The sequence below is a fragment of the Panulirus ornatus genome, chromosome 4 (genome assembly GCF_036320965.1).
Source record: "Panulirus ornatus isolate Po-2019 chromosome 4, ASM3632096v1, whole genome shotgun sequence".
NCBI lineage: Eukaryota > Metazoa > Arthropoda > Malacostraca > Decapoda > Palinuridae > Panulirus > Panulirus ornatus.
In genome coordinates this window covers 69,106,099-69,125,190 of record NC_092227.1, presented here as the reverse complement: position 1 = coordinate 69,125,190, position 19,092 = coordinate 69,106,099, and the positions used below count along the sequence as shown (strand labels likewise).

Genomic DNA, 19,092 nt, shown 5'->3' with positions numbered 1-19,092 from the left:
CTTGTATTGTCTCATTGGAAGATCTATGTGTGTGGTTGAGCATTTGGTTTTAAGCGTGTCTACTCTCTAAGGAGCAGCCTCCGTGATTTCAGCTATTCCCTTTACTTTAGCTCCCTTATTAAGTTAATGTGGGCCATGAAAGATCTCTACACACTTTCTAATTCTGCAATTCTGCCTGCCTTACAAGGTGTTGTCAGAATGTAGCAAAATTCTGTTCATAAAAAAATTTGTGCCCATCCTGATAACACTCCATCTGGCCCATCGAATCCTCATGACCATCAAAAAGAGAAATGAACAACTGGAAATAAAACTGGTCAGCCTTCACACAGTACAAGGAAAAAAAAGCTCCAAAGCTTCAGCGTGAAGTTTTGAGAATCCACAGTTTACCTTAGCACCACCAATATCTTATCTATGCATTAGGTAAGTGTAAAGGCTGCTTGCAGCCCAACCCACAGACCACCTTTTCTAGGGAGAGGTAAGAGCATTATAGCCTGCTAAAAGTCTTCAATCCCACAACCTGGGCTGGGTCCAGGCTAAATGACTGAATTGGGTTGTTGATTGACTCAGCTGCTGGAAGCCATAGCCTGCAAGTCTGTAAGACAGGCTGGTCTGGTACACTCTACTTTGTATCCCATTCTGTTTCTGATGACTGGATTCAATGTGCTGCAGACTTTTGGGCCCCTGATGGTTAAGTCATTCTCTCTCTCTTTCTGTGCATATTGGACCTTTGGAACTTCAAAGGCAGTATTCTACAAAGTCTTCCATGCTTGTTGTACTAGTAGGGTGTTTTTCCAAGTGTAATTTTCCAGGTATAGATGATACATCTCTCCCCTCTGCACTCCAGGGAGTATAGGTTCAAAGATTTCATCTGTTCCCAGTGATTCAGTTCTTAACCACATCAATATTGACAACAAAAGACCTATAAACACTTTCTAATCCCACAAAATTGCCCACCTTGTAGGGTAATGTTAGAATGCAGCAATATTATTCCTGAAAGAATTAGTGCCCACCTTGAATAACATCATCATTGGATTTTCTTCCCTTGTGTTGATGGTCTGCAGGATCTAACCTAACATCCTTCTGCATGAAGCAACTGCTGTTTAGCTATGTTTGCGGAAGGTTAAGTCGTTAGACATCATTACCTTAAGGTATTGGTTAATGATAGTGTCTTGCCTCCATTCCAGTATTCTGCATCATTTCTGATTTTTTCATTTTCCCCATACCGAAGAAGTAGGAACTTATCTCAGTAATAATCATAAGAAAATCTACAACAACAGATGGTCTTGCTAGGGTAAATGTTGAGGTAGCCTTTTGTGTGGTGTAACAGATGGGCTGCTTTCTTGGAGCGTGGATATGCAGCATCAGTGGTGGCATGCTGCTATTACCTTACAGTCTTGTACAAAATTTCTTGGTACTTTTATGTAGTAAGAGCTGCGCAATGGCAGTATCGTAACCAATGAGGTAGGACATGCTGCTGCTGTGGAAAGTAAAGAAGTTTGGAATTGGGAAAAGTAAGAGTTTGAGCACCTTGAGGGCACTCTAGTTTTACTGGAGTAGCCAAGTCTCATACCACCTTCTCATGGTGACCTCGTTCTCACATCCCTTAGGGGAGGAATTAAAGTGGGAAGCATTGCCCGGTTACATCAGGGTAATAGTTTTAGATTTGGACAAACACCTGAAGAGTACTGTTACTTTTAGTTTTGACAATTTTGGAGCCTCACTGCCTCTGGAAACACTGCACTGTAGTTGCCCTCTGCCAGTAACCTGTCAAGAGTGAGGCACAAAAGGCTAAGAAGTGGCAATGGAGTCTACCATTTATACCAAGGGTTAAAAGGAAAGAGCAAAAAAACCCAAATTTTTTTTAAAGAATTCTTTTTCATAGATCCACAACTTTTCTGCACTCCCCCCCATTTGAATAACAAAACATGTGTAAAAACAATACACCCTACTGTACATGCCACCATTGTGTCAATCACTAGTCTCCTATACAACTTACGTGGTGAACTCAACAAACCTGTACTCTGTAGTTTAAGCACTCACCTTTGTACCCTTGCTTTACGCAAGGGCACCATACATACATTCTGCCAATTCTCAGGCACCTCAACATGATCCATACATATGCCGAAAATCCTAACACATCACCAACACTGTCATCCAATTCTTAAGAAATTCAATTGCAGTATTACCCTCTCCAGCCATCTAGCCATATTTCATCTTATGTAAGGTTTCACCATCTCTTCTTTCTTAACCAAAGCAGTCTCCATGATTCTCTCACTTCACATACCACCCCAACCCATACACCCAACATACATCATCTTATCATCAAACACAATTAACAGTCCTTCAAAACACTCACTCCATCTCCTCCTCTCTTCATCACTCATCATCTTATCATCAAACACAATTAACAGTCCTTCAAAATACTCACTCCATCTCCTCCTCTCTTCATCACTATCTGTTATCACTTCCCCATTTGCCCACTTCAATGATATGTTCACACCCGGTCTCTTGTGCTTTTGTACACTATACATTTACAATGTTAATAAGATAAGCACAATAAGTTGCTCACTAAAAAAGTTTGACCCTTGGACTATTCTCCTACTATAAGACTGGCAACAGGTTTGGTAGGATTTTGACCTCTATGTCCATCTCACACACAGAATCCTGAATCTTATTTCCTGCTGGATATTAATCACATTGGGGTTTCTTTTGCTTCATACTATTCTCATTACATATCCTCCGGCTTAATTTCATTAACCACATATCAGACCAGCTTTAGATTCTGCTTAGGTCCCTTTGTGAGCCGCTGCATTCCTCCATGCTTTTCACTTCTCATTATCATCTGCAAATATACTCAGGTAGTAGGTCAAGAGAAAGGTGTAAGAGGTGAAAAAGAGGGTAAATGAGAGTTGGGGTGAGAGAGTATCAGCAAATTTTTGGGAGAATAAAAAGATGTTTTGGAAGGAGGTAAACAAAGTGAATAAGACAAGAGAACAAATGGGAACATCAGTGAAGGGGGCGAATGGGGATGTAATAACAAGTGGTGATGAAGTGAAGAGATGGAGTGAACACTATGAAGGTTTGTTGAATGTGTTAGATGATAGAGTGGCAGATATAGGGTGTTTTGGTCGGGGTGGTGTGAGAAGTGAAGAGGGTCAGGGGGAATGGTTTGGTGAACATAGAAGAGATAGTGAAAGCTTTCTGGGGGATGAAAGCCAGCAAGGCAACGGGTTTGGATGGTATTGCAGCAGAATTAATAAAAAAAAAAAAAAAGGGGGTGACTGTGATGTTGATTAGTTAGTAAGGATATTCATTGTATGTATGGATCATGGTGAAGTGCCTGAGGATTGGTGGAATGTATGCATAGTGCCATTGTACAAAGACAAAGGGGAAAAAGGTGTGTTCAAATTACAGAGGCATAAGTTTTTTATTTCTTTTTTTTTTTTGCCGCTGTCTCCCGCGTTTGCGAAGGTAGCACAAGGAAACAGACGAAAGAAACGGCCCAACCCACCCATACACATGTATATACATACATCCACACACGCAAATATACATACCTACACAGCTTTCCATGGTTTACCCCAGACGCTTCACATGCCCTGATTCAATCCACTGACAGCACGTCAACCCCGGTATACCACATCGATCCAATTCACTCTATTCCTTGCCCTCCTTTCACCCTCCCGCATGTTCCGGCCCCGATCACACAAAATCTCTTTCACTCCATATTTCCACCTCCAATTTGGTCTCCCACTTCTCCTCGTTCCCTCCACCTCTTGGTCAATCTTTCCTCACTCATTCTCTCCATGTGCCCAAACCATTTCAAAACACCCTCTTCTGCTCTCTCAACCACGCTCTTTTTATTTCCACACATCTCTCTTACCCTTACATTACTTACTCAATCAAACCACCTCACACCACACATTGTCCTCAAACATCTCATTTCCAGCACATCCACCCTCCTGCACACAACTCTATCCATAGCCCACGCCTCGCAACCATACAACATTGTTGGAACCACTATTCCTTCAAACATACCCATTTTTGCTTTCCGAGATAATGTTCTCGACTTCCACACATTCTTCAAGGCTCCCAGGATTTTCGCCCCCTCCCCCACCCTATGATCCACTTCCGCTTCCATGGTTCCATCCGCTGCCAGATCCACTCCCAGATATCTAAAACACTTTACTTCCTCCAGTTTTTCTCCATTCAAACTTACCTCCCAATTGACTTGACCCTCAACCCTACTGTACCTAATTACCTTGCTCTTATTCACATTTACTCTTAACTTTCTTCTTTCACACACTTTACCAAACTCAGTCACCAGCTTCTGCAGTTTCTCACATGAATCAGCCACCAGCGCTGTATCATCAGCGAGCAACAACTGACTCACTTCCCAAGCTCTCTCATCCCCAACAAACTTCATACTTGCCCCTCTTTCCAAAACTCTTGCATTCACCTCCCTAACAACCCCATCCATAAACAAATTAAACAACCATGGAGACATCACACACCCCTGCTGCAAACCTACATTCACTGAGAACCAATCACTTTCCTCTCTTCCTACACGTACACATGCCTTACATCCTCGATAAAAACTTTTCACTGCTTCTAACAACTTGCCTCCCACACCATATATTCTTAATACCTTCCACATAGCATCTCTATCAACTCTATCATATGCCTTCTCCAGATCCATAAATGCTACATACAAATCCATTTGCTTTTCTAAGTATTTCTCACATACATTCTTCAAAGCAAACACCTGATCCACACATCCTCTACCACTTCTGAAACCACACTGCTCTTCCCCAATCTGATGCTCTGTACATGCCTTCACCCTCTCAATCAATACCCTCCCATATAATTTACCTGAAATACTCAACAAACTTATACCTCTGTAATTTGAGCACTCACTCTTATCCCCTTTGCCTTTGTACAATGGCACTATGCACGCATTCCGCCAATCCTCAGGCACCTCCCCATGAGTCATACATACATTAAATAACCTTACCAACCAGTCAATAATACAGTCACCCCATTTTTTAATAAATTCCACTGCAATACCATCCAAACCTGCTGCCTTGCCGGCTTTCATCTTCCACAAAGCTTTTACTACCTCTTCTCTGTTTACCAAATCATTTTCCCTAACCCTCTCACTTTGCACACCACCTCGACCAAAACACCCTATATCTGCCACTCTATCATCAAACACATTCAACAAACCTTCAAAATACTCACTCCATCTCCTTCTCACATCACCACTACTTGTTATCACCTCCCCATTTGCGCCCTTCACTGAAGTTCCCATTTGCTCCCTTGTCTTACGCACTTTATTTACCTCCTTCCAGAACATCTTTTTATTCTCCCTAAAATTTAATGATACTCTCTCACCCCAACTCTCATTTGCCCTCTTTTTCACCTCTTGCACCTTTCTCTTGACCTCCTGTCTCTTTCTTTTATACATCTCCCACTCAATTGCATTTTTTCCCTGCAAAAATCGTCCAAATGCCTCTCTCTTCTCTTTAACTAATAATCTTACTTCTCCATCCCACCACTCACTACCCTTTCTAATCAACCCGCCTCCCACTCTTCTCATGCCACAAGCATCTTTTGCGCAATCCATCACTGATTCCCTAAATACATCCCATTCCTCCCCCACTTCCCTTACTTCCATTGTTCTCACCTTTTTCCATTCTGTACTCAGTCTCTCCTGGTACTTCCTCACACAAGTCTCCTTCCCAAGCTCACTTACTCTCACCACCCTCTTCACCCCAACATTCACTCTTCTTTTCTGAAAACCCATACAAATCTTCACCTTAGCCTCCACAAGATAATGATCAGACATCCCTCCAGTTGCACCTCTCAGCACATTAACATCCAAAAGTCTCTCTTTCGCGCGCCTGTCAATTAACACGTAATCCAATAACGCTCTCTGGCCATCTCTTCTACTTACATACGTATACTTATGTATATCTCGCTTTTTAAACCAGGTATTCCCAATCACCAGTCCTTTTTCAGCACATAAATCTACAAGCTCTTCACCATTTCCATTTACAACACTGAACACCCCATGTATACCAATTTTTTTAATATTCCTGGAAAATTATATGGGAGGGTACTGATTGAGAAGATGAAAGTATGTACAGAGCATCAGATTGGGGAAGAGCAGTGAGGTTTAAGAAGTGGTGGAGGATGTGTGGATCAGGAGTTTGCTTTAAAGAACGTATGTGAGAAATACTTAGAAAAACAGATGGATTTGTATGCAGCATTTATGGATCTGGAGGAGAAATATGACAGGGTTGATAGAGATGCTTTGTGGAAGGTTTTAAGAATATATGGTGTGGGAGGTAACTTGCTAGAAGCAGTGAAAAGGTTTTACCAAGGATGTAAGGCATGTGTACGAGTAGGAAGAGAGGAAAGTGATTGTTTCTCAGTGAATGTTAGTTTGGGGCAGGGGTGTGTGATGTCTCCATGTGTTTACTTTGTTTATGAATGGGGTGGTTAGGGAGGTGAATGCAAGAGTTCTGGAAAGAGGGACAAGTATGCTGTCTGTTTTAGATGACAGGGCTTGGATAGTGAATCAGTCGTCGTTTGCTGATGATACAGCGCTAGTGGCTGATTCGGGTGAGAAATTGCAGAAATTGGTGACTGAGTTTGTTAGTGTGTGAAAGAAGAAAGTTGATAATAAATGTGAATAAGAAAAAGGTTATTAGGTTCAGTAAGAATGGAGAAAAAATGGAGGAGGTGAAGTCTTTTAGATATCTGGGAGTGGACTTAGCAGCGGATGGAACCATGAAAGCAGAAGTCACAGGGTGGGGGAGGAAGCGAAGGTTCTGGGTGCACTGGAGAATGTGTGGAAGGTGAGAACATTATCTCGGAGAGCAAAAATGGGTATGCTTGAGGGAATAGTGGTTCCAACAATGTTAGGTGGTTGCAAGGCATGGGCTATAGATGGGGTTGTGTGGAAGAGGGTGGATGTATTGCAAATGAAATGTTTGAGGACAATATGTGGTGTGAAGTGGTTTGATCGAGTAAGTAATGAAAGGGTAACAGAGACATGTGGTAATAAAAAGAGTATGGTTGAGAGAGCAGAAGAGGGTGTGTTGAAATGGTTTGGACACATGTAAAGAATGAGTGAGGAAAGATTAACAAAGAAGATATATCTGTCAGAGGTGGAGGGAAGGAGAAACGAGAGACCAAACTGGAGGTGGAAGGATGGAGTGAAAAAGATTTTGAGCAATCGGGGCCTGAACATACAGGAGGGTGAAAGGCGCGCAAGGAATAGAGTGAATTGGAACGATGCTGTCAATGGATTGAACAACGGCATGTGAAGCATTTGGGGTAAACCATGGAAAGGTCTGTAGAGCCTGGATGTGGAAAGGGAGCTGTTGTTTCGGTGCATTGCCCATGACAGCTAGAGACTGAGTGTGAACGAATGTGGCCTTTTAGTCTGTTTCTGGCGCTGCCTCGATAGAGAGGGGGGGATGCTATTTCATGTGTGGCTGGGTGGCAACGGGAATGGATGAAGGCAGCAAATATGGATATGTACATGTGTACATATGTTTAAGTCTCTCTATGTATATGTACGTATATGTTGAAATGTATATGTATGTATATGTGCATGTGTGGGCGTTTATGTATATACATGTGCATGTGGGTGGGTTGGGCCATTCCTCGTCTGTGTCCTTGCCCTAGCTCATCAACGCGGGAGACAGCGGTTAAGTATATAAGATAAATCTAATAGGGAGTGTGTGTGTGATTATTCATTTGTGCTATACAAGCAAGGCAGCAGGTTTGGATCGTATTGCAGTGGAATTTATTAAAAAAGGGGGTGACTGTATTATTGACTGGTTGGTAAGGATATTTAATGTATGTATGGTTCATGTTGAGGTGCCTGAGGATTGGTGAAATGCATGCATAGTGCCATTGTGCAAAGGCAAAGGGGATAAAAGTGAGTGCTCTAAATAAGAGGTATAAGTTTGTTGAGTATTCCTGGTAAATTATAAGGGAGGGTATTGATTGAGAGGGTGAAGGCATGTACAGAGCATCAGATTGGGGAAGAGCAGTGTGGTTTCAGAAATGGTAGAGGATGTGTGGATCAGGTGTTTGCTTTGAAGAATGTACGAGAGAAATACTCAGAAAAGCAAATGGATTTGTATGTAGCATTTATGGATCTGGAGAAGGGCGTATGATAGAGTTGACAGAGATGCTCTGTGAAAGGTTTTAAGAATATATGGTGTGGGAGGTAAGTTGTAAGAAGCAGTGAAAAGATTTTATCGAGGATGTAAGGCATGTGTACGAGTAGGAAGAGAGGAAAGTGATCGGTTCTCATTGAATGTCGGTTTGCGGCAGTGGTGCATGATGTCTCCATGGTTGTTTAATCTGTTTATGGATGGGCTTGTTAGGGAGGTGAATGCATGAGTTTTGGAAAGAGGGGCAAGTATGCAGTCTGTTGTGGATGAGAGAGTTTGGGAAGTGTCAGTTGCTGTTCACTGATGAGACAGCGCTGGTGGCTATTCAGGTGAGAAACTACAGAAGCTGGTGAATGAGTTTAGTAAAGTGTGTGAAAGAAGAAAGTTGAGAGAAAATGAGAATAAGAGCAAGGTTAGTAGGTACAGTAGGGTTAAGGGATATGTCGATTGGGTAAGTGTGAAGGGAGAAAAACTGGAGGAAGTGAAGAGTTTTAGAGGTCTGGGAGTGGATTTGGCAGTGGATGGAACCATGGAAGCGGAAGTGAATCACAGGGTGGGGGAGGGGGGCAAAAGTTCTGGGAGCGTTGAAATATGTGTGGAAGGCGAGAACATCATCTCGGAAAGCAAAAATGGGTATGTTTGAAGGAATAGTGGTTCCAAACAATGTTATATGGTTGTGAGGCGTGGGATATAGATAGAGTTGTGCGGAGGAGGGTGGATGTGTTGGAAATGAGATGTCTAAGGACAATATGTGGTGTGAGGTGATTAGATCGAATAAGTAATGAAAGGTAAGAGAGATGTGTGGTAATAAAAAGAAAGTGGTTGAGAGAGCAGAAGAGAGTGCTTTGAAATGGTTTGGTCACATGGAGAGAATGAGTGAGGAAAGATTGACAAAGAGGATATATGTGTCAGAAATGGAGGGAATGAGAAGTGGGAGACCAAATTGGAGGTGGAAAGATGGAGTGAAAAAGATATTGAGTGATCAGGGCCTGAACATGCAGGGTGAAAGGAGTGCAAGGAATAGAGTAATTGGAACAATGTGGTATACCAGGGTTGATGTGCTGTCAATGGATTGAACCAGGGCATGTGAAGTGTCTGGGGTAAACTATGGAAAGTTTTTGGGGCCTGGATGTGGAAAGGGAGCTGTGGTTTTGGTGCATTAAACATGACAGCTAGAGACTGAGTGTGAACGAATGTGGCCTTTATTGTCCTTTCCTAGTGCTACCTCGCACACATGAGGGGGTTGTTATTTCATGTGTGGCGGGGTGGCAATGGGAATGAATAAAGGCAGACAGTATAAATTATGTACATGTGTATACATGTATATGTCTGTGTGTGTATATATATGTATACGTTGAGATGTATAGGTATGTATATTGGCGTGTGTGGACATGTATGTATATGCATGTGTATGTGGGTGGGTTGGGCCAGTCTTTCGTCTGTTTCCTTGTGCTACCTCGCTAACACAGGAGAGAGTGACAAAGCAAAATAAATAAAAAAATAAATATACCTTTATGGTATCTAAGAATTACAAGATAGTTGTACTGATGCAAATCTAATGATATTCACCTGAAAGTAGGCTTGTAACAACTAAAAAAGCACAATAAAGTTAAAATGTATAGTATCATCCACTAAGACCACAAAAGAAATGTAATGAAAGTGAATTGGTATTATATCGTACCAGATATATATTTCTTCAGAACTATATTCTTCAAAACAATTGTATAGAGATGCAGTAGCTCAAATAAAGAATGGCAAATTCTTTACAATAGAGAAAAATCTGTACTTACCTTCTGAGACTTCACATTTCATACAAACTGTTTACACACAAATGAACACTTAGTCTAGGTATTCTTCTTTATGAAAGGCTGGGATTTGATCTAACATTATAAGCATTATAAACCTGACAACAATTAAGATGTGCATGAAACATTACAGTATCTAATTCTATGGACAATTTACCACTCTTCTACATCAAATCTAAGCACTCTAGTGGCACTTTAAATACTAACCAAACTGAACATAAAACTAATTGATAATATACCATAAAGACATTTCATGAAAACTAAAGTTTTCTTCCAACTAAAGTATACAAGAAAAGGACTTCAAATAATGGGTACTTCTTTACATTACAGGAAAAAAATTGTGGTCAACCCTTCATAAGTAAAAGTATGAACAAGAAAAACTTAATGAGATTTTAAAGAAGTCCCTACAAATAATAAAATCATTCATTATATGCGTGGGGCCTCCAACATATTGATGAAAAAAAAACAAATTGTCCTTTCAAGAAACCTGATTTTTATACAACCCTGGTTTAACGTATTCAACCATTATCAAACCAACTTTGGAGTCTGTTTCAGTGCCCTAATGACTTTTGCATCATCTGCAAATATATTCAAGTAGCAAGAATCCATCCATATCTTTACTAAAGTCATTTAGATAAGTTAGGGTCCCAAAATAGAGCCTGTGGTACTCTGCTGATCACCACAACCCATTAGAAGAAGGTTCCTCCGACACGCATCCTCTGTTCCCTTCCACCGAGATATTTTTCTATCCACTGAGGGAGTTTCCCCCCATATTCCTGACAGGTGATTCCAGTTTCTTAATCATCCTTTCATGAAGTACAGTGTTAAATGATTTCTGGTAGTCCAGGAAACATTTGATACTGTCATAACCTATTTGTGCTGCATTGGGAGTTTTACACTTCTGGGACCCCATCTCTTGAACATTCTCTATTATCATACCTTTTCAATTTATGTATGCTGTCAGCAATAAAAATGTCCTTAGTCAATCTGTTCCATTCATCCACCAATCTTATCCAATGAAATAGTTTCTTTACATCCTTACTTCACATTTCTTGCTCTATCCCTACATCTCTTGAAACACTATTCACTATCCACATCATCAACCTTTTAAAAACTTCTAAGATGGCTATATCTAAAGTCTCCAGACTTTCCATGTAACTTATCTCTCTTAATTCTGGTACAATCTTCTGAACCTTTTCTAAACAGCTTCTTTTTTTTATGCAGTGACCAAACTGAGATAAATGTTCAAGTTTTGGCTTTTGTAAGATATGAATAGTTTGCTAAATATTTCCTTATCATATACTTGAAAGTTATTTTGATAATTACCAGAAGACCAGTGTCTCTCTAACTATTCTCCTAACATGGGACTCTGGCAACAGGTTAAGGATGATGTCAACTCATAAGTCCTCTTACATAGAATTTTGAAGCTTATCTCCCACTAGGTAATAATCACACTGAGGCCATCTTTTCCGGTGTCCCATCCTCATTACTTTATGTTTGCTTGGGTTGAATTTCATCACTTTTCACTTCCCTCATGACTTTTGCATCCTCTGCAAACATACTCAGTTGGAATTCCAATTCCATATCTTTTGACACATAATTTATATCAATCATGAAGATTAACGGTCTCAAAACCAAACCTTTACATTTGCTTAGATTAATTTCATCAATCATGCATCAAAACAGCTCTTGAGTCTGTTTAAGCCCTATTATATAAACTGATGCAACTCTCTTCACTTTTCATTTCCCTCATGGCTTTTGCATCACTGCAAACATAGTCAAGTAGGGGTCCGTAACTTCAAACAAGTCATTCACACAGGTCAAGAAAGGTAATGGTCCCAAAACAGCGCTGATGGCACTCCACTGATGACTTCCACCCATTAGGAAAAGGCTCCTCGAACATGTGTACAATGTTCTTTTATACTATGATTATCTACGAGAGGAATCTCTCCCTTATTCCTACATATTATTCCAGTTCTTTAAACAAATTCCCTGTGGTACTATGCGAAATTATTTCTAGCAGTCAAGATGTAAAAAAAAAATCTACCCAATCTACCCTTTTGTCTTAGACAAAGCTCACACTCTCACAGAAATCTAAGAGGTTCGTTATACATGACCTCCTTTCCTTAAAACACTGTTGTCTCACACTCAGGTAATTTCTTCCCCATAGTAAGTCATTTTCTTATGAGGGAAAATTATCTGCAGTTTAGTCCCTCTTCCAAGTCTCCTCTCTTACAGAAGGGCATGACATTTGCCCCTTATCATGTGCATTTATGTAGTAAGCTGATCAAATAATATAAAAGATTTCAATCATCTGAAAACTATAGTGATAATAAGGATAACCAAGATCAGCAATGATAAAATAATAAATACATTTAATAAAATCACAATGCATATCATAATGAAACTACATTTTAACCACAGGTTGTACCTCTCTAATCAGGCGCTCCATGGTCCAGTAACTCCCATGGTCCGGGACGTTTTGAATCTGCCGCCATCAGTTTGTGAATCTGCCACCAGGGCGATGCTGTTAGCAGTGCTAAAGTGCCAAAATCTGTTTACATTGCAGCTGAGCTAATTAACAGTCCTGTTAATTTCTTATATTCATTTCTTTGCTGAAAATGAAAGCCAGAAAAGTTTAAAGTTTTGGAAAACTTTAAAAGGTGCTAGAGTACAGAATTAGTCAGCGCACTTGTAAAGTGGTTTAAGCTCTGACGTAATGAACGTGTAAACATTTCTGGGAAGATGCTTATCAAGCAGGCCAAAGATTTTCATAGAGAACTAACTCTAGATTATTTCCATGAATATTCGCAAAGATGGTTACATAAGTTTAAGTGGAGACAGAATTTCAGCACATTGTGTATATGGAGAAAAGCACAGTGCTTACATGGAAGCTTTTATTGCAAGCTTGTATGAAAAGAATCAATAAAAACTCCAATTCTCTATCAAACAACCAACAGCAATACGTACAGAGCAAGAGAAAGCGCACGAGCCAGCTGCCTGGATGGGACTGATGCAGAGCAGGCTGGCTGCCTTGACAATAATAAAACAATAGTAATAAAAATTGGTAATAATAAAACAATAATAGTAGCGGATGGAACCATGGAAGCGGAAGTGAGTCATAGGGTGGGGGAGGGGGCGAAAATTCTGGGAGCCTTGAAGAATGTGTGGAAGTCGAGAACATTATCTCGGAAAGCAAAAATGGGTATGATTGAAGGAATAGTGGTTCCAACAATGTTGTATGGTTGTGAGGCATGGACTATGGATAGAGTTGTGCGGAGGAGGGTGGATGTGCTGGAAATGAGATGTTTGAGGATAATATGTGGTGTGAGGTGGTTTGATCGAGTAAGTAATGTAAGGATAAGAGAAATGTGTGGTAATAAAAAGAGTGTGGTTTAGAGAGCAGAAGAGGGTGTTTTGAAATGGTTTGGTCACATGGAGAGAATGAGTGAGGAAAGATTGACCAAAAGGATATATGTGTCAGAGGTGGAGGGAACGAGGAGAAGTGGGAGACCAAATTGGAGGTGGAAAGATGGAGTGAAAAAGATTTTGAGTGATCGGGGCCTGAACATGCAGGAGGGTGAAAGGTGTGCAAGGAATAGAGTGAATTGGAACGATGTGGTATACCGGGGTCGATGTGCTGTCAATGGATTGAACCAGGGCATGTGAAGCATCTGGGGTACACCATGGAAAGTTCTGTGGGGACTGGTTGTGGAAAGGGAGCTGTGATTTCAGTGCATTATTACATGACAGCTAGATACTGAGTGAACGAATGGGGCCTTTGTTGTCTTTTCCTAGAGCTACCTCGCACACATGAGGGGGGAGGGGGTTGTTATTCCATGTGTGGCGGGGTGGCGATGGGAATAAATAAGGGCAGACAGTATGAATTACGTACATGTGTATATATGTATATGTCTGTGTGTGTATATTCTTTTTTTTTCATACTATTCGCCATTTCTCGCGTTAGCAAGGTAGCGTTAAGAACAGAGGACTGGACCTTTGAAGGAACATCCTCATCTGGCCCCCTTCTCTGTTCCTTCTTTTGGAAAATCAAAAAAAAAACTGAGAGGGGAGGATTTCCAGCCCCCGCTCCCTTCCCCTTTTAGTCGCCTTCTACGACACGCAGGGATTACGTGGGAAGTATTCTTTCTCCCCTATCACCAGGGATATATATATATATATATATATATATATATATATATATATATATGGTTGTTTAATTTGTTTATGGATGGGGTTGTTAGGGAGGTAAATGCAAGAGTTTTGGAAAGAGGGGCAAGTATGAAGTCTGTTGGGGATGAGAGAGCTTGGGAAGTGAGTCAGTTGTTGTTCGCTGATGATACAGTGCTGGTGGCTGATTCATGTGAGAAACTGCAGAAGCTGGTGACTGAGTTTGGTAAAGTGTGTGAAAGAAGAAAGTTAAGAGTAAATGTGAATAAGAGCAAGGTTATTAGGTACAGTAGGGTTGAGGGTCAAGTCAATTGGGAGGTAAGTTTGAATGGAGAAAAACTGGAGGAAGTAAAGTGTTTTAGATATCTGGGAGTGGATCTGGCAGCGGATGGAACCATGGAAGCGGAAGTGGATCACAGGGTGGGGGAGGGGGCGAAAATCCTGGGAGCCTTGAAGAATGTGTGGAAGTCGAGAACATTATCTCGGAAAGCAAAAATGGGTATGTTTGAAGGAATAGTGGTTCCAACAATGTTGTATGGTTGCGAGGCGTGGGCTATGGATAGAGTTGTGCGCAGGAGGATGGATGTGCTGGAAATGAGATGTTTGAGGACAATGTGTGGTGTGAGGTGGTTTGATCGAGTAAGTAACGTAAGGATAAGAGAGATGAGTGGAAATAAAAAGAGCGTGGTTGAGAGAGCAGAAGAGGGTGTTTTGAAATGGTTTGGGCACATGGAGAGAATGAGTGAGGAAAGATTGACCAAGAGGATATATGTGTCAGAGGTGGAGGGAACGAGGAGAAGTGGGAGACCAAATTGGAGGTGGAAAGATGGAGTGAAAAAGATTTTGTATGATCGGGGCCTGAACATGCAGGCGGGTGAAAGGAGGGCAAGGAATAGAGTGAATTGGATCGATGTGGTATACCGGGGTTGACGTGCTGTCAGTGGATTGAATCAGGGCATGTGAAGCGTCTGGGGTAAACCATGGAAAGCTGTGTAGGTATGTATATTTGCGTGTGTGGACGCATGTATATACATGTGTATGGGGATGGGTTGGGCCATTTCTTTCGTCTGTTTCCTTGCGCTACCTTGCAAACGCAGGAGACAGCGGAAAAAAAAAAAATACATTGAGATGTATAGGTATGTATATTTGTGTGTGTGGACGTGTATGTATATACATGTGTATGTGGGTGGGTTGGGCCATTCTTTCATCTGTTTCCTTGCGCTACCTCGCTAACGCGGGAGACAGCGACAAAGCAAAATAAAAAAAATAAAATATAATAGTAACAAGAGTCAACCAAAGCCAACTACCAACCTATGGTCGTTTGTTACATCAACTGCTCTTCACAAAGCTGCGACAAAGTTTGTGGATGAATTTGCAGCTAGTGGCAGCAGAAAATTTAGCCCCTGAACAAGTGTATAATGCTAATGTAAATACCCTATATTGTCATCATATAGCATGAAAATCCTTTGCCTGAGATATTGAGGAATCTCTATCTGGGGGTACTTCTGATGTAAGTGATGTAACAATAAAATCCTTGTTTGAAAGATTTAATGGTTGTATCATTTCCTAATTCAAGCTTTGTTCTACCTTTGAAAACACAGCATTATGTATGTGGAATGAGCTGACAAGATTAGGAATCAGGAATATTTTAAATAGGGGGTTCCCTTAGGGGTCAATTTCTGTTTTCCAGTATTTTCTGTAGTCTGGCAATGATCTGGTCCCAAGGTTGCCAGATGGAAGAGATTCAACCTGAACTTACATATGCTGTGCAGGGTGAGGTTTCTATAATCAAGGGACTCCATTTTCTGTATTCTCTACACCCTCAAAGTAGCCTTTCAAACCTCTGTAAACCACCAGATTTAATCATTTCACCATGTTTATTCTAATCATCCATCGCCTTAATGCTAAATCAGTACCTCTGAACACACTTCTAATTAGCATTTTTCAGAAGAACTGGGAGGCATGGTGTCATAATCAGAATGGAGATCACAAAACAAATCTAATATCATTACACACTGGAAAGCAATAAACTTAACAAAAAAAAAAAAAAAAAATGCTTTGAATGCATCTCCTACAGCATAGCACATGTGTCTCACTGACCCTACTGAAACCCTCCAGGCTTTTGATTTCCACTGGTTTTCGGAATTTGGGGATACTGCTTCCTCCTAGCATATCAATTACTGGATAACTCATTTCCACAAAATATCACTGAAATGGAGTTAAATACAAGAAATCTGCAATTCCAGTGAGATCATGCATAAGGAAGTTATATGATTTTTTTTTATTTTCTATGTTCTGCTGATTACTACCTTGCATGTTGTTGACATCCTATAAAGGTTTAAACGTCTCATCTACAACAGAAATATAGTTATACCTGCTGAACAAAACATAGACATAAATTTGCAGTTTCACCTTCATATTTCAAGGCTATAAGCCAACCCAGGGTGGCTAACAAAGTGATAGTGCACAAAAACCCCTCCAACAGTCAGATATCTGCCAGCAATGCCAATGACAGCACATTTTTGAAGTTTTCTTTCAGCCAAATTTAGAGGACCAGACAGATGATCATGAAATACAAAAATCTGTCTTCGAATCCTGTGGAGAGTAATTCTATATACACAGATTTCTCCAGCTTTGAAAGCTGACAAAGTTTTATAATTTTGCTGACAAGAAAAAATTACCAATGAATCACACTGATTATAACACAAAGAGATTTAGTATGTATAAAATATTCAGAGACCAGTTTTTCCATGGAAATACAGTGAATATTAAAACATGCGCTCAAGACTTATTCCCACACATTTTAGCGAAAATATTGTGTTATAAAGTGGATGAAACAATTCTTTTGTGTTATAGATATCTATAAAAATTTAGTTAATTTTTTTTAAAGAACTTGAAAAACTAAATTATGAGGGTTGGAAAGGAAAACTTTGAGGTAAGGGACTAAGTGATCTGTAATTCAATTACCAAACCTACTCAAATAGAGCTCTAAAGAATCTGAAAAATGTTTCAAGCAAATGTTTTGTAACAGCAACCCAAAAGACAGTTATCCATTTGGTCCTCACACTGTGCTCGTGGAATGAGAAAATTACTTTACGATGCCGTAAAGGTCCCTTCTGTTACAGGTGATGGATTTTTGACAAAAGTGGCAACAGTCGACTCCCAACATTCTGAACATTTGATATACAATGGTCATACCCGACAATTTCAATTCAATTAAAACTCCTGCCCACTCTGTGGGGACTTCACCCTGTGGGAGTAAGAAAAGCTGCACATAAAATTCTATGATCTATCATCAACTCTAGATTGCAAGAAATCAATTGCTACCATATTCATCAAAACTTACTTACAAAACACGAGTTTTCGCTTCCTGATTAAATCTTCTCATTCCATATTCTTAAGGTCCTCAAGCAGTCTGTGGCGGCAGTGACTAATTGTAATAATCGAGTATTTCATAAGTAAAATTGTTACTCAATAATGTAACCCTATTATTCAAAGAAGTTACATATCTATATATTTCCCACAGCATACAATTAAGTAGTAAACAAATATCTAAGGCTAAAAGGAGGAAACTTGGAGATTTTGAGTCTAGCTTAGTGTTCCTTAAAGTTAAAAGTTATGTAACACCCAAACGCTAACAACACAGTACGATGCAGCCCACCAATCTTTCACCAGCAACCTTTGTACATCCTATCAGTAAGCTATAGCAAACATACATAGTAATTAATTTATTACAAAGATTGCCGAACGATGATCAACAGACCCATAACCCATACTATCCCCCTCTTACAACAAACAAAGACATCTTCCTTACTTCATCTTCTGGCTCCTGAAGTGCTCCCCGTGTGCTCCTGCGTGATTCACGTGACGGCAAAGCACTTTTTCTCTCATTTTCAGAAACTGGATTACCTCTAGTAGAAACCATTTTATACCACAAAGGAGACCATCACTACCACACACTTCAACAACATACATAGTACTGCCAAACACTGTCGTCCGAGAAGTAAAGTGGTTCCTCAACTATAGAACTGGAATATAAAGATATCCGGCCACCCTCAATGGCCGATTCTGATCTCTGTGTTTAAGAAAATGTGTTTGAATGACAAAAACGTAGTGTAAGTATAGATAAGATAACCACTAATTATTTGTTCACAGCGGATGAATATTTTGTTGAGGAAACGCGCGAGAACTTAAAATGTGAGGTTGGCGCGAAGCATATGTCAGATGTATCATATTTACTCATATGTAGCTGAGGTAATCAATGAATACGTTTTACTTAATGTTTCTGTGCTTTCCCATTAAGAAAGTAAATACTTTGATAAACGAAACCAATGATATCCACGCATTGTTGTTTCTAGGGTTACAGTTCCAAAATGGCAGACCAATGAACTTAATTTAAATCGTAAACAACTTTTCTGATCTTCTGCACAGACATAATACATTTATCTATATATAAAGTTAAAACTTACCCTAAACACAGATTTCAAAGTAAAGCATTAAGTCGAACGCTACTCCTTCAACATTATTATCTTGAAACAATTTTACACATAACACAAGCACAAATAAACGAAACATTTCGGCAACTCAACCGAAAAAGACTGAATTTATATATCGGAGGCAATAGTGGGTTGGAATGGAGTTTGATACTGTGGTTTACTTGACGACCTTAAAGGCCGATGTTGTGGCGTTACCAGGGATTCTGTGAAATGCATGATGTATCCACAGAGAAGAAATGTATCGTCACACAGAAAGATTTGGGTAAACAGATGTCTCCTGAACAATCCCGGTTTTGACTATTGTACATCGTCTGTTGTCGCTGAATGATTTGTATTGACATCATGTCCTGCAGTTAATTGAAGAAGCAATTAATGGTGATAATTAGCGCAACAAAATGAAAAAGATATACATAGGAATGTCATTCA

At 40.1% G+C, this 19,092-nt stretch overlaps 1 protein-coding gene across 1 annotated transcript in view; it reads right to left on the bottom strand.

Moving 5' to 3' along the window:
- The window catches only part of LOC139767104 (uncharacterized), a 415,796-nt gene extending 397,522 nt beyond the window's left edge, over positions 1-18,274 (bottom strand). Inside the window, 1 exon segment of the mRNA XM_071696092.1 lies at positions 17,985-18,274. Coding sequence (XP_071552193.1) covers positions 17,985-18,095 — 111 coding nt within the window. The 5' untranslated portion in view covers positions 18,096-18,274.
- Between the last annotated feature and the right edge of the window lie 818 nt (positions 18,275-19,092).